The sequence below is a fragment of the Oncorhynchus clarkii genome, chromosome 31 (genome assembly GCF_045791955.1).
Source record: "Oncorhynchus clarkii lewisi isolate Uvic-CL-2024 chromosome 31, UVic_Ocla_1.0, whole genome shotgun sequence".
Classification (NCBI taxonomy): Eukaryota; Metazoa; Chordata; class Actinopteri; order Salmoniformes; family Salmonidae; genus Oncorhynchus; species Oncorhynchus clarkii.
Window position 1 is genome coordinate 11,906,159 of NC_092177.1, and position 26,108 is coordinate 11,932,266.

General features: G+C 44.0%; 1 protein-coding gene across 1 annotated transcript in view; it reads right to left on the bottom strand.

Annotated features, from left to right (window-relative positions):
- Nucleotides 1–26,108, bottom strand: part of LOC139390600 (ephrin-B1-like) — a 141,509-nt gene that overhangs the window by 53,544 nt on the left and 61,857 nt on the right. The window contains exon 2 of the mRNA XM_071137825.1: nucleotides 17,457–17,734. Within this exon, the coding sequence (XP_070993926.1) occupies nucleotides 17,457–17,734 (278 nt within the window). The remainder of the gene's footprint in view (nucleotides 1–17,456; nucleotides 17,735–26,108) is intronic.

The following is a 26,108-nucleotide window of genomic DNA, read 5'->3' on the forward strand; positions in this document are numbered from 1 at the left end:
TTCTCGTGTTTCTCTTTCCCTCTCATCTCTCTTTCCCTGTCTCTTGTTTCCCTCTCTTTCTCGTGCTCTCTGTCCCTTTCTCAATTTCTCTCTCTCACTTGTGCTCTCACTTGTGCTCTCTTTAGCTCTTTCTCTCTGTGTGCACACCCGCGCATGTGTGTTTACTGAACACAGCCCTACACTGGGAGGAGATCTAAATTAACACTGTTGACTTCCATACAGAGATACTGCACACACACATACAAAGCAAGAGCGAGAGAGAGAGCGAGAGAGAGCGCGAGAGAGAGAGAGAGAGAGAGAGCGCGAGAGAGAGAGAGAGAGAGGAGAGAGAGAACAGAGAGAGAAAGAGAGAGAAGAGCGAGAGAAAAAACGAGAGAGAGAGAGAGAGAGAGAGAGAGAGAGAGAGAGAGCGAGAGAGAGAGAGAGAGAGAGAGAGAGAGAGAGAGAGAGAGAGCGAGAGAGAGAGAGAGAGAGAGAGAGAGAGAGAGAGAGAGAGAGAGAGAGAGAGAGAGAGAGAGAGAGAGAGAGAGAGAGAGAGAGCGAGAGAGAGAGAGAGCGAGAGAGAGCGAGAGAGAGCGAGAGCGAGAGAGAGCGAGAGAGAGCGAGAGAGAGAGAGAGAGAGAGAGAGAGAGAGAGAGAGAGAGAGAGAGAGCAAGAGAGAGAGAGCGAGAGAGAGAGAGAGAGAGAGAGAGAGAGAGAGCGAGAGAAAGAGAGCGAGAGAGAGAGAGAAAGAGAGCGAGAGAGAGCGAGAGAGAGCGAGAGAGAGAGAGAGAGAGAGAGAGAGAGAGAGAGAGAGAGAGAGAGACAGAGAGACAGAGAACACAAACTCATTCCCACACTGCACTCATAGTGTGAGAAACAGGAGGATGGAGGGAGAGGAGGATGGAGGCAACCTTGGGAAAATCCTCTGCATTATCATTAACAGCAGAGTAGTTCATTTCCTCAGTGAAAACAATGTACTGAGCAAATGTCAAATTGACTTTTTAACAAATTACCATACGACAGACCACGTTTTCATCCTGCACACCCTAAATGACAAACAAACAAAACAAAACAAAGGCAAAGTCTTTGATTTGTTGATTTCAAAAAAGCTTTTGACTCAATTTGGCATGAAGGTCTGCAATTACAAATTGATGAAAAATGGTGTTGGGGGAAAACATACAACACTATGAAATCCATGTACACAAACAGTGTGCGGTTAAAATTGGCAAAAAACACAGATTTCTTTCCACAGGGCCGTGGGGTGAGTCAGGGATGCAGCTTAAGCCCCACCCTCTTCAACATATATATCAACGAATTGGCGAGGGCACTAGAAAAGTCTGCAGCACCTGGCCTCACCCTACTAGAATCCGAAGTCAAATGTCTGCTGATGATCTGGTGCTTCTGTCACCAACCAAGGAGGGCCTACGGCAGCACCTAGATCTTCTGCACAGATTCTGTCAGACCTGGGCCCTGACAGTAAATCTCAGTAAGACAAAAATAATGGTGACCCAAAAAAGTTCCAGTCGCCAGGACCACAAATACAAATTCCATCTAGACACTGTTGCCCTAGAGCACACAAAAAACTATACATACCTTGGCCTAAACATCAGCACCACAGGTAACTTCCACAAAGCTGCGAACAATCTGAGAGACAAGGCAAGAAGGGCATTCTATGCCATCAAAAGGAACATAAAATTCAACATACCAATTAGGATCTGGCAAAAAATACTTGAATCAGTTATAGAACCCATTGCCCTTTATGGTTGTGAGGTCTGGGGTCCGCTCACCAACCAAGACTTCACAAAGTGGGACAAACACCAAATTGAGACTGTATGCAGAATTCTGCAAAAATATCCTCCGTGTACAACATAAAACACCAAATTCTGTATGCAGAGCATAATTAGGCCGATACCTGCTAATTATCAAAATCCAGAAAAGAGACGCTAAATTCTACAACCACTTAATAGGAAGCGATTCACAAACCTTCCATAACAAAGCCATCACTTACAGAGAGATTAACCTGGAGAAGAGTCCCCTAAGCAAGCTGGTCCAGGGCTCTGTTCACAAACACAAACAGACCCCACAGAGCCCCAGGACAGCAACACAATTAGTGTTGCCGTCCTAATGAGAAAAACAAAAGATAAGTGTGCATAGCAGACTCAGTGTGCATAGCGTTGCTATTGAGAAAGGCCGCCGTAGGCAGACATGGCTCTCAGGAGAAGACAGGCTATGTGCACACTGCCCACAAAATGAGGTGGAAACTGAGCTGCACTTCCTAACCTCCTGCCAAATGTATGACCATATTAGAGACACATATTTCCCTCAGATTACACAGATCCACAAAGAATTCAAAAACAAACCCAATTTTGATAAACTCCCATATCCACTGGGTGAAATACCACAGTGTGACATCACAGCAGCAAGATTTGTGACCTGTTGCCACGAGAAAAGGGCAACCAGTGAAAAACTAACATCATTGTAAATACAACCTATATTTATGTTTATTTATTTCCCTTTTGTACTTTCACTATTTGGACATTGTTACAACACTGTATGTAGACATAATATGACATTTGAAATGTCTTTATTATTTTGTATAATGAGTATAATGTTTACTGTAAATTTGTATTGTTAATTTCAGTTTTGTTTACTATCTGCTTCACTTGCTTTAGCAATGTTAACAAATGTTTCCCATGCCAATAAAGCCCTTAAATTGAATTGAAATTGAATTGAAAGAGAGGGGAGAAGGGAGAACACACAAACTCATTCCACCATTGCACTCATAGTGTGAGAGAGAGGAGGATGGGGGAGAGAAGGGGGAAGGAGAGATAGGGGTATAAAAGGAAGAGAATGTATGGAGAGGATAGAGGGAAGATAGAATACAGACGAGAGAAGGAAGACGATGGAAGGAAAGGGGGTTGGAAAGAGAATAGAGGATAGAGGGAAGATAGAATACAGAAGAGAGAGGGAAGAGGATGGAAGGAAAGGGGGTTGGAAAGAGAATAGTACACAGCAGGATACTTTAATAACCTAGAGTGGCGCCGGAGCAGAAGGCAGACGTTTTACGTACCCCCAACAGATGATCGTTTTATCTACGTTTGTAACTTATTTGTTTACTCCTTTTGTACATAATGTTGCCACTACCGTCTCAGGACTGTGATTACTCACCACGGACTAGCAGAATCCTTTTTCTTCTTTCACAACTCTGATGAGCCAGAGGCGGAGGATATACAGCTCCCTTGGGAACAGGCCCGAACCCAGTGATCTGCGTGAAGAGGAGGCGGAGAAAGAGAGGCCGGAGGGCGGGCTTCTGAGAAGTTGGAGGTGATCGAATAAATCCCCACTTCCCTCAATTCTGCTCGCAAACATGCAATCTTTGGACAATAAAATGGACGAGTTACTGGGAAGATTAAACTACCAACGGGACATTCAAAACTGTAACATCTTATACTTCACGGAATCTTGGCTGAATGACGACAATATCAACATACAGCTGGCTGGTTATACCATGTACCAGCAGGATAGAACAGCGGCATCTGGTAAGGAAAGGGGCGGCCGTCTATGTATTTTTATAAACAACAGCTAGTGCACGATATCTAAGGAAGTCTCGAGCTATTGCTCACCTGAGGTAGAGTTTCTCGTGATAAGCTGCAGACCGCACTACCTACCGAGATAGTTTACATACCACCACAGTCAGAGGCTGGCACTAAGATAGCATAGAAAAATGTGACGCTCGTCGGCGGCGGAAGGAAGAGTGGACCAAAGCGCAGCGTGGAAAGTGTTCATGATATTTATTTACAAGAAACACTCAAACAAAAATAACAAACCCAAAAACGAAAGTGAACAGTTGCGTCAGGCACAGACACTAAAAAGAAAATTAATAATTACCCACAACATTAGGTGGGAAAAAAGGCTGCCTAAGTATGATTCCCAATAAGAGACAACGATAGACAGCTGCCTCTGATTGGGAATCACACTCGGCCAAAAACAAATAAATAGAAAACATAGAATGTCCACCCAAATCACACCCTGCCCTAACCAAATAGAGAAATAAAACGTCTCTCTAAGGTCAGGGCGTGACAAATGAGCTGTACTCCGTCAAACAAGAAAACGCTCACCCAGAGGCGGCGCTCCAAGTAGCTGGGGACTTTAATGCTGGGAAACTTAAATCAGTTTTACCAAATTTCTATCAGCATGTTAAATGTGCAACCAGAGGGAAAATAACTCTGGACCACTTATACTCCTCACACAGAGATGCATACAAAGATCTCCCTCGCTCTCCATTTGGAAAATCTAACCATAATTCCATCCTCCTGATTCCTGCTTACAAGCAAAAATTAAAGCAGGAAGCAGCAGTGACTAGCTCAATAAAAAAGTGGTCAGATGAAGCAGATGCTAAGCTACAAGACTGTTTTGCTAGCACAGACTGGAATATGTTCTGGGATTCCTCCAATGGCATTGAGGAGTACACCACATCTGTCATTGGCTTCATCAATAAGTACATCAATGACGTCGTCCCCACAGTGACAGTACCTACCCCAACCAGAAGTCATGGTAGACCAGCTGTACCGTAAGACCTTTAGACAGGTCAACATTCACAAGGCCGCAGGGCCAGACGGATTACCAGGACGTGTACTGCGAGCATGCGGTGACCAACTAGCAAGTGTCTTCACTGACATTTTCAACCTCTTCCTGTCCGAGTCTGTAATACCAACATGTTTTAAGCAGACCACCATAGTGCCTGTACCCAAGAACACTAAGGTAGTCTGCCTAAATGACTACCGACCCATAGCACTCATATCTGTAGCCATGAAGTGGCTTTGAAAGGCTGGTCATGGCTCACATCAACACCATTATCCCAGAAACCCTAGACCCACTCCAATTTTCATACCGCCCCAACAGATCCACAGATGCAGTCTCTATTGTACTCCACACTGCCCTTTCCCACCTGGACAAAAGGAACACCTACACCTCAGCTCTGTCCAAGATGGCGTAGCAGTCAGATGTCTTTGCCCTTCATCTTGTCGTGTCCCATGTATCTATCTTTTTATATATTTTTCTTCGCATTTCTTTTTACAAATATTTTTCTAAACCTCAACTTCAAAATACTCTCCTGCAACCCCCCTCACCCAATGAGGTGTGGATCTGTTTTTTCTAAAGTACTTTTATTTAACTCGGAACCGGAATCCCCCAACAGAAGCTAGCTAGCTCATTAGCTACTAGCTAGTAGTCAGCTAACCACTGCTAGCGGTCATCAGCTAAACGTTAGCTCGGAAATGGTTAATGAACATAAAGGAATTCAATTTCTCTAACAGTCGCGACGTCCCCTGAATGCCCATCTGCTAACCTGCTAGCCACGGCCCGCTAGCTGTCTAGAGCATATCGGACTGTTAGCTAATAGGCCCATCGGCCAATTTCTCGGGCCACTATACCTATTTTGCCAATTGGCCTGGGCCCCTTTGACTCAACGAAGCCCTGCTCATCCATCACGACTGGACTACCGACGTATTCTGCCCAAGTTTTATTTCTCCAACAGGCCCCTCCGTCGTGATGTCCCCTGAATGCACATCTGCTAGCCTGCGAGCCGCGGCCCGCTATATTGGACTGTTAGCTGAATAGATCTATCGGCCTATTTCTTTGGCCACTATACCTATTTTGGCAATTGGACTTGGACCCCTCTGCTACTCGGAACCCTACTAATCCGTCACCGCACGAGGAGGCTAAAACAGACTTTCCTCCGGCGCAACGTTCCTCTAAGGCCTTTCTGCTAGCTTGCTAGCCCCGGCCTGCTAACTGATAGCTTGCTAGCCCCGGCCTGCTAACTGATAGCTTGCTTCTATTGCGCCCAGAAACCTGCTCCTTTTACTCTCTGTTCCTGAATGACCAGTTCTTATAGCCTTTAGCCGTACCCTCATCCTACTCCTCCTCTGTTCCTCTGGTGATAAAGAGGTTAATCCAGGCCCTGCAGTGCCTAGCTCCACTCCTATTCCCCAGGTGCTCTCATTTGTTGACTTCTGTAACCGTAAAAGCCTTGGTTTCATGCATGTTAACGTTAGAAGCCTACTCTCTAAGTTTGTTTTATTCACTGCTTTAGCACACTCTGCCAACCTGGATGTCCTAGCTGTGTCTGAATCCTGGCTTAGGAAGACAACCAAAACCCCTGAAATTTCCATCCCTAACTATAACATTTTCCGACAAGATAGAACTGCCAAAGGGGGCGGAGTTGCAATTTACTGCAGAGATAGCCTGCAGAGTTCTGTCTTACTATCCAGGTCTGTACCCAAACAATAAGAGCTTCTACTTTTAAAAATCCACCTTTCCAGAAAAAATTATCTCACCATTGCCGCTTGCTATAGACCATCCTCTGCCCCCAGCGGTGCCCTGGACACCATATGTGAATTGAGTCCCCCCCATCTATCTTCAGAGCTCGTGCTGCTAGGTGACCTAAACTGGGACATGCTTAACACCCCGGCCATCTTACAATCTAAGCTTAATGCCCTCAGTCTCACACAAATTATCAATGAACTCACCGAGTACAACCCCAAATCCATAAACACAGGCACCCTCATAGATATCATCCTAACCAACTTGCCCTCTAAATTAGAGGTCGACCGATTAATCGGATTAAATCGGGCCGATTTCAAGTTTTCATAACAATCGGAAATCGGTATTTTTGGGCGCCAATGTTTTTTATTTTTATTTAACTAGGCAAGTCAGTTAAGAACACATTCTTATTTTCAATGACGGCCTAGGAACGGTGTGTTAACTGCCTCGTTCAGGGGCAGAACGACAAATGTTCACCTTGTCAGCTCGGGGGATCCAATCTTAAAACCTTACAGTTAACTCGTCCAACGCAATAACGACCTGACTCTCTCTCTCTCTCTCTCGGAGACTGCCTGTCACGCGAATGCAGTAAGAAGGTAAGTTGCTAGCTAGCATTAAACTTATCTTATAAAAAACAATCAATCATAATCACTAGCTAACTACACATGGTTGATGATATTACTAGATATTATCTAGCATGTCCTATATAATCTGACTGAGCATACAAGTATCTAAATATCTGACTGAGCAGTGGTAGGCAGAAGCAGGCACGTAAACATTCATTCAAACAGCACTTTCGTGCATTTTGCCAGCAGATCTTCGTTGTGCGTCAAGCATTGCGCTGTTTATGACTTCAAGCCTATCAACTCCCGAGATGAGGCTGGTGTAACCGACGTGAAATGGCTAGCTAGTTAGCGTGCACTAATAGAGTTTCAAACGTCACTCGCTCTGAGCATTCTAGTAGTTGTTCCCCTTGCTCTGCATGGGTAACGCTGCTTTGATGGTGGCTGTTGTCGTTGTGTTGCTGGTTCGAGCCCAGGGAGGAGCGAGGAGAGGGACGGAAGCTATACTGTTACACTGGCAATACTAAAGTGCCTATAAGAACATCCAATAGTCAAAGGTTAATGAAATACAAATGGTATGGGGGAAATAGTCCTATATTTCCTATAATAACTACAACCTAAAACTTCTTACCTGGGAATATTGAAGACTCATGTTAAAAGGAACCACCAGCATTCATATGTTCTCATGTTCTGAGCAAGGAACTGAAACGTTTGCTTTCTTACATAGCACATATTGCACTTTTACTTTCTTCTCCAACACTTTGTTTTTGCATTATTTAAACCAAATTGAACATGTTTCATTATTTACTTGAGGCTAAATTGATTTTATTGATGTATTATATTAAGTTAAAATAAGTGTTAATTCAGTATTGTTGTAATTGTCATTATTACAAATAAATAAATAAATAAAATTGGCCGATTAATCGGTATCGGCTTTTTTGGGCCTCCAATAATCGGTATCGGTATCGGCGTTGAAAAATCATAATCGGTCGACCTCTACTCTAAATACACCTCTGCTGTTTTCAACCAAGATCTCAGCAATCACTGCCTGCATCCGTAATTGGTCTGCGGTCAAACAACCACCCCTCATCACTGTCAAATAATGCTCCCTAAAAACACTCCAGCGAGCAGGCCTTTCTAATCGACCTGGCCCGGGTATCCTGGAAGGATATTGACCTCATCCCGTCAGCAGTGGATGCCTGGTTATTCTTTAAAAGTGCCTTCCTCATCATCTTAAATGAGCATGCCCCATTCAAAAACAGATACAGCCCTTGGTTCTCTCCAGACCTGACTGTCCTTGACCAGCACAAAAACATCCTGTGGCGTTCTGCATTAGCATCAAATAGCCCCCGTCATATGCAACTTTTCAGGGAAGATAGGAACCAATATACACAGGCAGTTAGGAAAGTTAAGGCTAGCTTTTTCAAGCCGAAATTTGCATCCTGTAGCACAAACTCAAAAAAATTCTGGGACACTGTAAAGTCAATGGAGAATAAGAGCACCTCCTCCCAGCTGCCCACTACACTGAGGCTAGGAAACACTGTCACCACCGATAAATCCACTATAATTGAGATTTTCAATAAGCATTTTTCTACGTCTGGCCATGCTTTCCACCTGGCTACCCCTACCCCGGTCAACAGCCCTGCACCCCCCACAGCAACTTGCCCAAGCCTCCCCCATTTCTCCTTCACCCAAATCCAGATAGCTGATGTTCTGAAAGAGCTGCAAAATCTGGAACCCTACAAATCAGCTGGGCTAGAAAATCTGGACCCTTACTTTCTAAAATGATCTGCAGAAATTGTTGCAACCCCTATTGCTGTCTCTTTTGTATCGTCTGAGATTCCCAAAGATTGGAAAGCTGCCCCGGTCATCCCCCTCTTCACAGGGGGAGACATTCTAGACCCAAACTGCTACAGACCTATATCTATCCTACCCTGCCTTTCTAAGGTCTTCAAAAGCCAAGTTAAACAGATTACCGACCATTTCCAAATCCCACCGTACTTTCTCAGCAATATCATAACTGCCATCGATTAGAGACATTACTGTGCAGCCATATTCATCGACCTGGCCAAGGCTTTCGACTCTGTCAATCACCACATTCTTATCGGCAGACTCAACAGCCTTGGTTTCTCAAATGATTGCCTCGCCTGGTTTATCAACTACTTCTCTGATAGAGTTCAGTGTGTCAAATCAGAGGGCCTGTTGTCCGGACCTCTGGCAGTCTCTATGGGGGTGCCGCAGGATTAAATTCTCGGGCCGACTCTCTTCTCTGTATACATCAATGATGTCGCTCTTGCTGCTGGTGATTCTCTGATCCACCTCTACGCAGACGACACCATTCTGTATAGCTCTGGCCCTTCTTTGGACACTGTGTTAACTAACCTCCAGACGAGCTTCAATGCCATACAACTCTCCTTCCGTGGCCTCCAACTGCTCTTAAATGCAAGTAAAACTAAATGCATGCTCTTCAACTGATCGCTGCCCGCACCTGCCCGCCCGCCCGTCAAGCATCACTACTTTGGATGGTTCTGACTTAGAATATGTGGACAACTACAAATACCTAGGTGTCTGGTTAGAATGTAAACTCTCCTTCCAGACTCACATTAAACATCTCCAATCCAAATTTAAATCTAGAATCGGCTTCCTATTTCACAACAAAGCATCCTTCACTCATGCTGCCAAACATACCCTCGTAAAAATGACCATCCTACCGATCCTCGATTTCGGCGATGTCATTTACAAAATATCCTCCAAGTCTACTTAACAAATTGGATGCAGTCTATCACAGTGCCATCAGTTTTGTCACCAAAGCTCCATATACTACCCACCACTGCGACCTGTACGCTCTCGTTGGCTGGCCCTTGCTTCATACTCGTCGCCAAACCCACAAGTCTCTGCTAGGTAAAGCCCCGCCTTATCTCAACTCACTGGTCACCATAGCAGCACCCACCCGTAGCACGCGCTCCAGCAGGTATATCTCACTGGTCACCCCCAAAGCCAATTCTTCCTTTGGCCACCTTTCCTTCCAGTTCTCTGCTGCCAACGACTGGAACGATCTTAAAAAATCACTGAAGCTGGAGACTCACATCTCCCTCACTAGCTTTAAGCATCAGCTGTCAGAGCAGCTCACAGATCACTGCACCGGTACATAGCCCATCTGTAAATAGCCCATCTGTAAATAGCCCATCCAACTACCTCCTCCCCATACTGTATTTATTTATTTATTTATTTATCTTGCTCCTTTGCACCCCAGTATCTCTACTTGCACATTCATCTTCTGCATATCTATCACTCCAGTGATTAATTGCTATATTGTAATTACTTCGCCACCATGGCCTATTTATTGCCTTACCTCCCTTATCCTACCTCATTTGCACACACTGTATATATACTTTTTCTACTGTATTATTGACTGTATGGTTGTTTATTCCATGTAACACTAGCCACTTTAAACAATGCTACCTAATATAATGTTTACATACCCTACATTATTCATCTCATATGCATACGTATATACTGTACTCTATATCATCTACTGCATCTTTATGTAATACATGTACCACTAGCCACTTTAACTATGCCACTTTGTTTACATACTCATCTCATATGTATATACTGCACTCAATACTGTATCATGCCTATGTCGCTCTGTACCATCACTCATTCATGTACATATTCTTTATCCCCTTACACTTGTGTCTATAAGTAGTAGTTTTGGAATTGTTAGCTAGATTACTTGTTGGTTATTACTGCATTGTCGGAACTAGAAGCACAAGCATTTCGCTACACTCGCATTAACATCTGCTAACCATGTGTATGTGACAAATAAAATTTGATTTGATTTGATTTGATGTGTAACTGTTGTTGTATGTGTCGAACTGCTTTGCTTTATCTTGGCCAGGTCGCAGTTGTAAATGAGAACTTGTTCTCAACTAGCCTACCTGGTTAAATAATGGTGAAATAAAATAAAAATATGTGAGAATGCTATTAATTGACTACAGCTCAGCGTTCAACACTCAACGTAGTGCCCTCAAAGCTCATCAACAAGCTAAGAACCCTGGGACTAAACACCTCCCTCTGCAACTGAATCCTTGACTTCCTGACGGGCCGCCCCCAGGTGATGAGGGTAGGTAACAACACATCTTCCATGCTGATCCTCAACACGGGGGCCCCTCAGGGGTGCTTGCTCAGCCCCCTCTTGTACTCCCCGTTCACTCATGACTGCACGGCCAGGCACGACTCCAACACCATCATTTAGTTTGCAAATGACACAACAGTGGTAGGACTGATCACCGACAACAACGAGATATCCTATAGGGAGGAGGTCAGAGGCCTGGCCATGTGGTGCCAGGACAACAACCTCTCCCTCAACGTGATCAAGACAAGGGAGATGATTGTGGACTACAGGAGAAAGAGGACTGAGCACGCTCCCATTCTCATCGTGCAGGTTGAAAGCTTCAAGTTCCTTGGTGTCCACATCACCAACAAACTAACATTTTTTAAAAAATGTTTTATTCATTCACCTTTATTTAACCAGGTAAGCTAGTTGAGAACAAGTTCTCAGTTACAACTGCGACCTGGCCAACGGTCCAATGGTGCAAGCCCGCCATGACAGTCGTGAAGCGGGCACAAAACCTATTCCCCCTCAGGAGACTGAAAAGATTTGGCATGGGTTCCCAGATCATCAAAACGTTCTCCAGCTGCACCATCGAGAGCATCCTGACTGGTTTCATCACTGCCTGGAATGACAACTGCTCGGCCTTCGACCACAAGGCACTACAGAGGGTAGTGCGAACAGCCCAGTACATCACTGGGGCCAAGCTTCCTGCCATCCACGACCTCTTTACCAGGTGGTGTCAGAGGAAGGCCCTAAGAATTGTCAAAGACTCCAGCCACCCTAGTCATAGACTGTTCTCTCTGCTAACGCACGGCAAGCGGTACCGGAGCCAAGTCTAGCTCCAAGATTCTTCTAAACAGCTTCTACCCCCAAGCCATAAGACTCCTGAACATCTAATCAAATGGCTACCCAGACTACTTGCATTGCCCACCCCCCCTTTTCCACACCACTGTCACTCTCTGTTGTCATCTATGCATAATCACTTTAATTAACTCTACCTACATGTACATACTACCTCAACTAACCGGTGCCCCCGCACATTGACTCTATACTGGCACCCTCCTGTATATATTGTTCTTTTTTTACTGCTGCTCTTTCATTACTTTTATCTCTTATTCATATCGGTTAGGGGCTCGTAAGTAAGCATTTCACTGTAAGGTTGTATTTGATGCATGTGACTAACACAATTTGATTTGATTTGAGTGCATCACAGCTGAGACAGGATGAGTGTTTGTGTTTGTGTGTCCGTGTGTGTGTTTGTCAAGGGGATCAGTGTGTGTTAAGAGATGCGATGCAGGGACAAGATTAATTTAGATGAATACATGAATATGAGATTCATCTCAGAGAGGGTTCTATCGTAACCAATGGTTACCATTCACTGACCGTGAATATGATAATGAAAGTGGCCTCCCTCTCTCTCTTACCCTCTCTCTCTCTCCCCCCTCTCTCTCTCTTACCCTCTCTCTCTCTCTTTCTCCCCCCTCTCTCTCTCTTACCCTCTCTCTCTCTCCCCCCTCTCTCTCTCTCTCTCTCTCCCCCCTCTCCCTCTCTCAGTAATAATAAAACCAGTACAATAACCAACCTCAATAACCCTGTGCTGCACAAACACACACACGCCCACTGCACGGCTCATCCTTTCAGAATGAGATATCATGACAATGACTAGGAGAGACAACCAGCCCAGCTCTCTCTCTACAGTCACAGCTGAGGGCACGGCATACAGCCCATACACCAATAGTAAACACCATACACCACTAGTAAACACCATACACCACTAGTAAACACCATACACCACTAGTAAACACCATACATCACTAGTAAACACCATACACCACTAGTAAACACCATACACCACTAGTAAACAGGACAACAACTTCTCCCTCAACGTGATCAAGACAAAGGAGATGATTGTGGACTACAGGTAAAGGAGGACCGAGCACGCCCCCATTCTCATCGACGGGGCTGTAGTGGAGCAGGTTGAGAGCTTCAAGTTCCTTGGCGTCCACATCACCAACAACTATCATGGTCCAAGCACACCAAGACAGGTGTGAAGAGGGCACGACAACACCTGTTCCCCCTCAGGAGACTGAATGATTTGGCATGGGTCCTGAGATCCTCAAAAAGTTCTACAGCTGCACAATCGAGAGCATGGTTGCATCACTGCCTGGTATAAATACTGCTCGGCCTCCGATCGCAAGGCACTACAGAGGGTAGTGCCTACCGCCCAGTACATCACTGGGGCAAAGCTTCTTGCCATCCAGGACCTCTATACCAGGCGGTGTCAGAGGAAGGCCCTAAGAATTTTCAAAGACTCCAGCCACTTTAGTCATAGACTGTTCTCTCTGCTACCGCATGGCAAGCGGTACCGGAGCACCAAGTCTAGGTCCAAAAGGCTTCTTAACAGCTTCTACCCCCAAGCCATAAGACTCCTGAACATCTAATCAAATGGCTTCCCAGATCCCTCTTTTATGCTGCTGCTACTTCCTGTTTATTATCTATGCATAGTCACTTTAACTCTACTTACATGTACATATTACCTCAATTACCTCAACTAACCGGTGCCCTGCACATTGACTCTGTACCAGTTCCCCCTCGCTATTGCTATTTTACTGATGCTGTTGAATTATTTGTTGCTTTTATTTTCTATTTTTTACTTAACACTTATTTTTCTTAAAAGTTCTTAAAGCATTATTGGTTAAGGCTATACCTGTTGTATTCAGCATTTCACTGTGAAGTCTATACCTGTTGTATTCAGCATTTCACTGTGAAGTCTATACCTGTTGTATTCAGCATTTCACTGTGAAGTCTATACCTGTTGTATTCAGCATTTCACCTGTTGTATTCAGCATTTCACTGTGAATATACCTGTTGTATTCAGCATTTCACTGTGAAGTCTATACCTGTTGTATTCAGCATTTCACTGTGAAGTCTATACCTGTTGTATTCAGCATTTCACTGTGAAGTCTATACCTGTTGTATTCAGCATTTCACTGTGAAGTCTATACCTGTTGTATTCAGCATTTCACTGTGAAGTCTATACCTGTTGTATTCAGCATTTCACTGTGAAGTCTATACCTGTTGTATTCAGCATTTCACTGTGGAGTCTATACCTGTTGTATTCGGCACATGTGACAAAAAACATTTGATTTGAAACACCACACACCACTAGTAAACACCCCACACCACTAGTAAACACCACACACCACTAGTAAACACTACACACCAATAGTAAACACTACACACCACTAGTAAACACTACACACCACTAGTAAACACCACACACCACTAGTAAACACTACACACCACTAGTAAACACTACACACCACTAGTAAACACTACACACCACTAGTAAACACTACACACCACTAGTAAACACCACACACCACTACTAAACACCACACACCACTAGTAAACACCACACACCACTAGTAAACACCACACACCACTAGTAAACACCACACACCACTAGTAAATACTACACACCACTACTAAAAACTATACACCACTAGTAAACACTACACACCACTAGTAAGCACCGCACACCACTAGTAAACACTACACACCACACACCACTAGTAAACACTACACACCACTAGTAAAGACCACACACCACTAGTAAACACTACAAACCACTAGTAAACACCACTAGTAAACACCACACACCACTAGTAAACACTACACACCACTAGTAAACACCACACACCACTACTAAACACCACACACCACTAGTAAACACCACACACCACTCGTAAACACCACACACCACTCGTAAACACTACACACCACTAGTTAACACCACACAGCACTACTAAACACCACACACCACTAGTAAACACCACACACTACTAGTAAACACCACACACCACTACTAAACACCACACACCACTACTAAACACCACACACCACTACTAAACACTACACACCACTAGTAAACACCACACACAACTAGTAAACACTACACACCACTAGTAAACACTACATACCACTAGTAAACACTACACACCACTAGTAAACACTACATACCACTAGTAAACACTACACACCACTAGTAAACACCACTAGTAAACACTACACACCACTAGTAAACACTATACACCACTAGTAAACACCACACACCACTAGTAAACACTACACACCACTAGTAAACACTACACACCACTAGTAAACACTACCCACCACTAGTAAACACTACCCACCACTAGTAAACACCACTAGTAAACACTACACACCACTAGTAAACACTATACACCACTAGTAAACACCATACACCACTAGTAAACACTACACACCACTAGTAAACACTACACACCACTAGTAAACACTACACACCACTAGTAAACACTACACACCACTAGTAAACACTATACACCACTACTAAACACCATACACCACTACTAAACACCATACACCACTAGTAAACACCACTACTAAACACCATACACAACTACTAAACACCATACACCACTACTAAACACCATACACCACTACTAAACACCATACACCACTAGTAAACACTACACACCACTAGTAAACACCACTAGTAAACACTACACACCACTAGTAAACACTATACACCACTACTAAACACCATACACCACTAGTAAACACTACACACCACTAGTAAACACAAGCAGAGTGTTGTTGACATGGACACACAGGGATAAACCTCCTAATCTTGATTCTGTGGATGTGTGTGTATGCATATGTGACCATGTACGTGGCAGCTCCTATCTAGGGCAGTGCTGATCTGATGTTCCTTCACTGGGGAATTTAACCTTGACCTTTTATCTCCATCTCCCCCTCTCTAGCCTTTTATCTCTCTCTCCCTCTCTAATCAATCAATCAGTCAATCAATCAATAAATCAATACATCAGTCAGTCAGTCAGTCAGTCAATCAATCAAATGTTTTTCATAAAGCTTCTTACATCAGCAGATGTCACAAAGTGCTGTACAGAAACCCAGCCTAAAACCCCAAACAGCAAGCAATGCAGAGATGTGGATGGAGGGATGGAGGGCAGGGATGGAGGGATAGAGGGATAAAGATATGGAGGGATGGAGGGATGGAGAGTGTGGTGGATGAATAAGAATGAGTTGGGTAACATAGATAATTAAAATGTCTTATCTGCATAATATGCTTATGTGATATACTTGTTATTAGAATGTATTTCTTCGGACTCTGGTGTTGGCAGTTGCACTTCTTCCCTCAGCTGGGGCTCAGTCACCTGGGGTCAACTCTCTCTCCCCCACTGAGAGAGTGAGGAGGGGGTTGGCTACAGGCTGAACTCTCTCTCCCCCACTGAGAGAGGGAGGCGGGGGAGGGCTACAGGCTGAACTCTCTCTCCCCCCACTGAGAGAGGGAGGAGGGGGAGGGCTACATGCTGAACTCTCTCTCCCCCACTGAGAGAGGGAGGAGGGGGGAGGGCAACAGGCTGAACTCTCTCTCCCCCACTGAGAGAGGGAGGAGGGGGAGGGCTACAGGCTGAACTCTCTCCCCCACTGAGAGAGGGAGGAGGGCTACAGGCTGAACTCTCTCTCCCCCACTGAGAGAGGGAGGAGGGGGAGGGCTACAGGCTGAACTCTCTCTCCCCCACTGAGAGAGGGAGGCGGGGGAGGGCTACAGGCTGAACTCTCTCTCCCCCCACTGAGAGAGGGAGGAGGGGGAGGGCTACAGGCTGAACTCTCTCTCCCCCCACTGAGAGAGGGAGGAGGGGGAGGGCTACAGGCTGAACTCTCTCCCCCACTGAGAGAGGGAGGAGGGGGGAGGGCTTCAAGCTGAACTTAATTTTTACATTTAAATTTCAGGGATTTATTGGCATGGGAAACATATGCTAACGTTGCGAAAGCAAGTTAAATAAATAATAAACAAAAGTGAAATAAACAAAAAGTAACAGTAAACATCACACTCACAGAAGTTACAAAATAATAAAGACATTTCAAATGTCATATTATGTCTACATACAGTGTTGTAACAATGTGCAAATAGTGAAAGTACAAAAGGCAAAATAAATAAACATAAATGTGGTTTGTATTTACAATGGTGTTTGTTCTTCACTGGTTGCCCTTTTCTTGTGGCAACAGGTCACACATCTTGCTGCTGCGATGGCACACTGTTGTATTACATCCAGTAGATATGAGAGTTCATCAAAATTGGGTTTGTTTTAGAATTGTTTGTGGGTCTTGGTAATCTGAGGGAAATGTGTGTCTCTAATATGGTCATACATTTGGCAGGAGGTTAGGAAGTGCAGCTCAGTTTCCACCTCATTTTGTGGGCAGTGTGCACATACTGTAGCCTTTCTCTTGAGTGCCAGCTCTGCCTACGGTGGCCTCTCTCAATAGCAAGGCTATGCTCTCAATAGCAAGGTTATGCTCACTGAGTCTTCTACATAGCCAAAGATTGGGGTAAAGGAAAAAGAGGTCGAGTTTTTCTCCTACTCTTGGCTCAACTTTATAAAGATTGATTCAGTACTCACATGTGATGTAGTAATTCATATTCTTCTTAAACTCCAGGCCCATATAGTTGGGACTAAACTCCTGGAACTTGATGGTGAACTTGATGTCCTTCTCTGGCTTGTTACAGTTGACCAGTACGTTGGGGTCCATGACCGTGCTGCACCCCTCCGCCTGCTCCCTCCTGACCAGGTACAGCTTATAGAACTCATAGTCTCGTCCTGGCTCAGCCTTGGGGCAGATAATGTCCAGCTTGTCCCCGATATCTGGGTAGATGACCACCCCTCTACCTGACAGGAACCTGAGGGGAGGAGCAAAGTGTTAATAAGATATCTTGGTAGACGACCACCCCTCTACGTGACAGGAACCTGAGGGGAGGAGAAAAGTGTTAATAAGATATCTTGGTAGACGACCACCCCTCTACCTGAACAGGCCCCCATTAACATCGATGGGACTGTAGTGGAGCGGGTCGAGAGTTTCAAGTTCCTTGGTGTCCACATCACCAACAAACTATCATGGTCCAAACACACCAAGACAGTCATGAAGAGGGCACGACATAACCTATTCCCCCTCAGGAGACTAAAAAGATTTGGCATGGGTCCCAGGATCTTCAAAAAGTTCTACAGCTGCACCATCGAGAGCATCCTTACCGGTTGCATCACCGCCTGGTATGGTAGTGAGTACGGCCAAGTAAATCCTTGGGGCCAAGCTTCTTGCCATCCAGGACCTATATAATAGGTGGTGTCAGAGGAAAGCCCAAAAAATTGTCAAAGACTCCAGTCACCCAAGTCATAGACTTTTTCCTCTGCTACCGCACAGCAAGCGATACTGGAGCATCAAGTCGAAGACCAAAAGGATCCTTAACAGCTTCCACCTCAAGCCAAAAAACTGCTAAACAATTAATCAAATGGCCACCGGACTATTTATAATTGACACTCCCCCCCCCCCCCCCCCTCCATTTGTTTTGCTACTCACTGTTTATTATCTATGCATAGTCACTTCACCCCTACTCACTGTTTATTATTTATGCATAGTCACTTCACCCCTACTCACTGTTTATTATCTATGCATAGTCACTTCACCCCTACTCACTGTTTATTATCTATGCATAGTCACTTCACCCCTACTCACTGTTTATTATCTATGCATAGTCACTTCACCCCTACTCACTGTTTATTATCTATGCATAGTCACTTCACCCCTACTCACTGTTTATTATTTATGCATAGTCACTGTTTATTATCTATGCATAGTCACTTCACCCCTACTCACTGTTTATTATCTATGCATAGTCACTTCACCCCTACTCACTGTTTATTATCTATGCATAGTCACTTCACCCCTACTCACTGTTTATTATCTATGCATAGTCACTTCACCCCTACTCACTGTTTATTATCTATGCATAGTCACTTCACCCCTACCTACAGTTGAAGTCGGAAGTTTACATACACTTAGGTTGGAGTCATTAAAACTCATTTTTTAACCACTCCACAAATTTCTTGTTAACAAACTATATTTTTAGCAAGTCAGTTAGGACATCTACTTTGTGCATGACACAAGTCATTTTTCCAACAATTGTTTACAGACAGATTAATTCACTGTATCACAATTCCAGTGGGTCAGAAGTTTACATACACTAAGTTGACTGTGCCTTTAAACAGTTTGGAAAATTCCAGAAAATGATGTCATGGCATTAGAAGTTCTGATAGGCTTCTGATTGACATAATTTGAGTCAATTGGGAGGTGTGCCTGTGGATGTATTTCAAGGCCTACCTTCAAACTCAGTGCCTCTTTGCTTGACATCATGAAAATTCAAACGAAATCAGCCAAGACCTCAGAAAAAAATTTGAGACCTCCACAAGTCTGGTTCATCCTTGGGAGCAATTTCCAAACACCTGAAGGTACCACGTTCATCTGTACAAACAATAGTAAACAAGTATAAACACCATGGGACCACGCAACCGTCATACCGCTCAGGAAGGAGATGCCTTCTGTCTCCTAGAGATGAACGTACTGTGGTGTGAAAAGTGCAAATCAATCCCAGAACAACAGCAAAGGACCTTGTGAAGATGCTGGAGGAAACAGGTACAAAAGTATCTATATCCACAGTAAAACAAGTCCTATATCGACATAACCTGAAAGGCAGCTTAGCAAGGAAGAAGCAACTCCTCCAAAACTGCCATAAAAAAGCCAGACTACGGTTTGCAACTGCACATGGGAACAAAGATCGTAATTTTTGGAGAAATGTCCTCTGGTCTGATGAAACAAAAATAGAACTGTTTGGCCATAATGACTATCGTTATGTTTGGAGGAAAAAGGGGGAGACTTGCAAGCTAAAGAACACAATCCCAACCGTGAAGCACAGGGGTGGCAGCATCATGTTGTGGGGGTGCTTTGCTGCAGGAGGGACTGGTGCACTTCACAAAATAGATAGCATCACAAGGACGAAAATGATGTAGATATATTGAAGCAACATCTCAAGACATCAGTCAGGAAGTTAAAGCTTGGTTGCAAATGGGTCTTCCAAATGGACAATGACCCCAAGCATACTTCCAAAGTTGTGGCAAAATGGCTTTAGGACAACAAAGTCAAGGTATTGGAGTGGCTGAAAAAGTATGTGCGAGCAAGGAGGCTGTCACGGCCTGACCATAGAGAGCCCTTGGTTCTCTATGGTGTAGTAGGTCAGGGCGTGACTAGAGGATGTTCTAGTATGTCTATTTCTATGTTGGTGCTAATATGGTTCCCAATTAGAGGCAGCTGTTTATTGTTGCCTCTGATTGGGGATCATATTTAGGTAGCCATTTCCCCACCTGTGTTTTGTGGGTTATTGTTTGTGTTTCGTTACCTGTGTGCACGTCATGACTTCACGTTTCGTTGTTTCTTTATTGTTTTGTTTGTTTCACGGAGATTAAAAATATGTGGAACTATACTCACGCTGCGCCTTGGTCCGCTCATTACGACGATCGTGACAGGGGCCTACAAACCTGACTCAGTTACACCAGCTCTGTCAGGAGGATTGGACCAAAATTCACCCAACTTATTGGGGAAGCTTGTGGAAGGCTACCTGAAACGAGCCAAGTTTTTTTTTAATGTAAAGGCAATGCTACCAAATACTAATTGAGTGTATGTAAACTTCTGACCCACTGGGATTGCGAAGAAAGAAATAAAAACTGAAATAAATCATTATCTCTACTATTATTCTGACATTTCACATTCTTAAAATAAAGTGGTGATCCTAACTGACCTAAGACAGGGAATTTTTACTAGGATTAAATGTCAAGAATTGGGAAAAACTTAATTTAAATGTATTTGGCTAAGGTGTATGTAAGCTTCCGACTTGAACTGTACATGTACAAATTACCTCGACTAACCTGTGCCCCCACACATTGACTCGGTATCGGTACCCCCTGTATATAACCTCGTTATTGTTATTTTTTTGTCTTACTTTGTATTGTTTTTTACTTTAGTTTATTTGGTAAATATTTTCTTAACTCTTTCTTGAAGTGCATTGTTGGTTAAGGGCTTGTAAGTATTTCACAGTAAGGTCTACACATGTTGTATTCGGTGCATGTGACTAATGAAGTTTGACATGATGTCTGTAAAGGCCTCCACATGGTACCTGTTCTAATGAAGTTTGACATGATGTCTGTAAAGGCCTCCACATGGTACCTGTTCTAATGAAGTTTGACATGATGTCTGTAAAGGCCTCCACATGGTACCTGTTCTAATGAAGTTTGACATGATGTCTGTAAAGGCCTCCACATGGTACCTGTTCTAATGAAGTTTGACATGATGTCTGTAAAGGCCTCCACATGGTACCTGTTCTAATGAAGTTTGACATGATGTCTGTAAAGGCCTCCACATGGTACCTGTTCTAATGAAGAATGGCCCATGGGACCTGGTCAAAAGTAGTGCACTACATAGGGAATAGGGCCCTGGTCTAAAGTAGTGCACTACATAGGGAATAGGAACACAGTCACTGTCAGGACGCTCATGTTGGACCGACCTCTAAAATGAAAAAAAAAAATTCTCATGACGATGTCAGGATTCTGGGGGAATGTACGGTATAGCAAGCATTAGAACCAGAGAGGAGAGGGGAATGTACGGTATAGCAAGCATTAGAACCAGAGAGGAGAGGGGAATGTACGGTATAGCAAGCATTAGAACCAGAGAGGAGAGGGGAATGTACGGTATAGCAAGCATTAGAACCAGAGAAGAGAGGGGAATGTACGGTATAGCAAGCATTAGAACCAGAGAGGAGAGGGGAATGTACGGTATAGCAAGCATTAGAACCAGAGAAGAGAGGGGAATGGCAAAATGTTAAAAACACAATCTGTCATTTGAAAAGCCTGGACCCTTACTTTGACCCCGTGATAAAGAGTAAAGAGCTGAGACTGCTGTCTGCTCGGGTCAGACAGACTGAACCATTGTTCTGGACTCTATTTGGGTTTATAATGTCAACAGAGTACAGTCGCAGTTAGCCAGCACATTAAACCAGACAGCCTGACGCACCGTGTGTGTGTGTGTGTGTGTGTGTGTGTGTGTGTGTGTGTGGTCACGGGCAGTAGCGTTACTATCAGTAGATGAAATCTGACCATGGAAGCAGATTTGTGGATTTAGAGGAGCGAGAAGCATTTGTTGTTTATACTGATCCTTCATGGTTTAACAGGACATCAGGGGATACAGAGACACGCTTTCTCTCCCCACCCCCTCCCTCTCCCTCTCTCCCCCCTCCCTCTCCCCTCTCTCTCTCTCTCTTCCCCCCCTCTCGCTCTCTCCCCACCCTCTCCCCTCTCTCTCTCTCTCCCCACCCTCTCCCCTCCCCTCCCTCTCCCCTCTCTCTCTCTCTCTCTCTCTTCCCCCCCTCTCCCCCCCCTCTCGCTCTCCCCCCCTCTCTCTCTCTCCCCCTCGCTCTCCCCCCCTCCCTCTCCCCTCTCTCTCTCTCTCCCCCCTCTCGCTCTCTCCCACCCTCTCTCTCTCTCCTCTCCCCTCCCTCTCCCCTCTCTCTCGCTCTCTCCCCCCCCCCCTTCTCTCTCTTTCCCCCCGCCTTCTTGCTCTCTCCCCCACCTCTCCCCCCTGTGTGTGCTCTAGGGCAACAGTGTCTAGATGGAATTTGTATTTGTGGTCCTGGCGACTGGACCTTTTTTGGAACACCATTATTTTAGTCTTACTGAGATTTACTGTCAGGGCCTAGGTCTGGCAGAATCTGTGCAGAAGATCTAGGTGCTGCTCCCTACTTGGTTGGTGACAGAAGCACCAGATCATCAGCAAACAGTAGACATTTGACTTCAGATTCTAGTAGGGCGAGGCCGGGTGCTGCAGACTGTTCTAGTGCCCTCGCCAATTCCTTGATATATGTTGAAGAGGGTGGGGCTTAAAAGTTATTTGGGACTGGGGGGCAGTATTGAGTAGCTTGGATGAATAAGGTGCCCAGAGTAAACTGCCTGCTACTCAGGCCCAGTTGCTAATATATGCATATTATTAGTAGATTTAGATAGAAAACACTCTGAAGTTTCTAATACTGTTTGAATGATGTCTGTGAGTATAACAGAACTCATATGGCAGGCAAAAACCTGAGAAAAAAATCCAACCAGGAAGTGGGAAATCTGAGGTTTGTAATTTTTCAAATCATTGCCTATCGAATATTCTATTCTATTGGGTCATTATGCACTTCCCAAGGCTTCCACTAGATCTCAACAGTCTGTGTTTGATGCTTCTACTGTGAAGGAGGGGGGAATGGGAGCTGAATGAGTCAGAGGTCTGCCAGAGTGGCATGAGCTGATCACGCGCGCTCACGTGAGAGGTAGCTGCGTTCCATCGCATTTCTACAGACAAAGGAATTATCTGATTGGAACGTTATTGAAGATTTATGTTAGAAACATCCTAAAGATTGATTCTATACTTTGTTTGACATATTTCTACGAACTGTAATATGACTTTTTGTCTGAACTTTCACCTGGACTTGCCCGCGCGTCGTGAGTTTGGATTGTGTACTAAACGCGCGAACAAAAAGGAGGTATTTGGACATAAATGATGGAACAAATCAAATCAAACATTTATTGTGGAACTGGAATTCCTGGGAGTGCATTCTGATGAAGATCATCAAAGGTATATGAACATTTATAACGCTATTTCTGACTTTGTTGACTCCACAACATGGCGGATATCTGTATGGCTTGTTTTGTTGTCTGAGCGCTGTACTCCGATTATTGCATGGTGTGCTTTTTCGGTAAAGCTATTTTGAAATCTGACACAGCGGTTGCATTAAAGGGAATTGGAGAATCCAGTGGGTTCCGGTAGTCTTTAATAGTTTATTCTAAGATTTGTAGATTTGTATTTGATCATGTATATGTTTTTGTTGTTTGTTCTTTGTTATAGAGCCAAAAAGTTTGGAGAAGTGGTTTACCCATACATCTCCATTTTGGATAGATACTTCTTTGTGTTGTTTGTTTAGTGTTTTCCAATTTTCCCAGAAGTGGTTAATGAACTACAGGACAAAATAAAAACCCTCCAACCCAAAAAGGCCTGTGGTGTTGATGGTATCCATAATGAAATGATAAAATATACAGACAACAAATTCCAATTGGCTATACTAAAACTCTTTAAGCTGCATCCCTGTCTCACCCCACGGCCCTGTGGGAAGAAATGTGTGTGTTTTTTGGCTATTTTAACCGCACACTTGTTGTTTGTGTACATGGATTTTATAATGTTGTATGTTTTTCCCCCAACACCACTTTCCATCAATTTGGATAACAGACCCTCATGCCAGATTGAGTCGAAGCCTTTTTTGAAATCAACAAAGCATGGGAAGACTTTGCCTTTGTTTTGGTTTGTTTGTTTGTCAATTAGGGTGTGCAGGATGAATAAGTGGTCTGTTGTACGGTCATTTGGTAAAAAGCTCATTTGACATTTGCTCAGTACATTGTTTTCACTGAAGAAATGTACGAGTCTGCTGTAAATGATAATACAGAGGATTTTCCAAAGGTTTCTGTTGACGCATATCCCATGGTAGTTATTAGGGTCAAATTTGTCTCCACTTTTGTGGATTGGGTCAGTCCTTGGTTCCAAATATTGGGGAAGATGCCAGAGTTAAGGATGATGTTAACCTCTCTGGGAAATTCGGGACGGTAGCTTCCCACCTCAACAACAGCCAGTGAAAGTGCAGGGCGCCAAATTCAAAACAACAGAAATCCCATAATTAAAATTAAACATACAAGTATTTCACACCATTTTAAAGATAAACTTGTTGTAAATCCAACCACAGTGTCCGATTTCAAAAAGGCTTTACGACGAAAGCACACCAAACGATTACGTTAGGTCAGTACCTAGTCACAGAAAAACACGTTCATTTTTCCAGCCAAAGAGAGGAGTCACAAAAAGCAGAAATAGAGATAAAATTAATCACTAACCTTTGATGATCTTCATCAGATGACACTCATAGGACTTTGCGTTACACAATACATGTATGTTTTGTTCGATGAAGTTCATATTTATATCCAAAAATCTCAGTTTACATTGGCTCGTTACGTTCAGTAGTTCCAAAACATCCCGTGATTTTGCAGAGAGCCACATCAATTTACAGAAATACTCATAATAAACATTGCTAAAAGATACAAGTGTTATGCATGGAATTTTAGATCCACTTTACCTTAGAGTCTATGGATTCTTCAATTACATTGAGTTGATTTCTGACGTGCTGCTCCTTCTTTTTCCATAGTGTATTTCTGTATTGTTTTAGTGATTCACCATAGTGAAGGCGTAGACTCAGGTTCTCTATGTCAGTTTTCTATTTGAGATGTTTTAGATTTGATAGGGAAGCTGAGAAGTCAAATATGCTGATAAGATTTTTTACTGCCAAGTTTACACATTCACTATTACAGTGGAACGTTTTGTCCAGGAAGTTGTCTACATGGGATTGAATTAGTTGTTGCCTAATTGTTTTTTGGTAGTTTTCCAAACTACATTCCTTCCCTCTATAGCATTTCATAAAATGATTCAGTTACTTTGGCTTTGATGCCTCATGATTGGGTATTGCTCTTTTCAAGTAGTGTGTGATTTTGCTGTGGCCTGATAGGGGTGTCAGTGGGCTGACTGTGAACGCTCTAAGTGGCTCTGGGTTGAGGTCAGTGATCAAATAGTCTACTGCCAAGAGATGAGCTATACTGTAGGTGTACCTACCATAGGAGTCCCCTCGAAGCCTACCATTGACTATGTACAGCTGCAGGAGTTGTGACCTGTTTTTGTTGGTTATGTTGTCATAGTTGTGTCATGGGGGGCATATGGGGGAGGGAATGCTGTCACCACCAGGTAGGTGTTTGTCCCCCTGTGTGCTGAGGGTGTCAGGTTCTTGTCCAGTTCTGGCATTTAGGTCACCACAGACTAGTACATGTCCCTGGGCCTGGAAATGATTGATTTCCCCCTTCAGGATGGAGAAGCTGTCTTCATTAAAGTATGGGGATTCTAGTGGGGGGATATAGGTAGCACACAGGAGGACATTTTTCTCCATTGAGATCATTTCCTTTTGAATTTCTAGCCAAATGTAATATGTTCCTGTTTTGACGAATTTAATGAAGTGAGTTAGGTCTTCCATTGTTAGGCCCTCTTTGCGGGGATGCGGTGCATGGGGTGGGCAGGGGGGGCATAGGTCTGATCTGAGGGGGCCTAAATGAGGT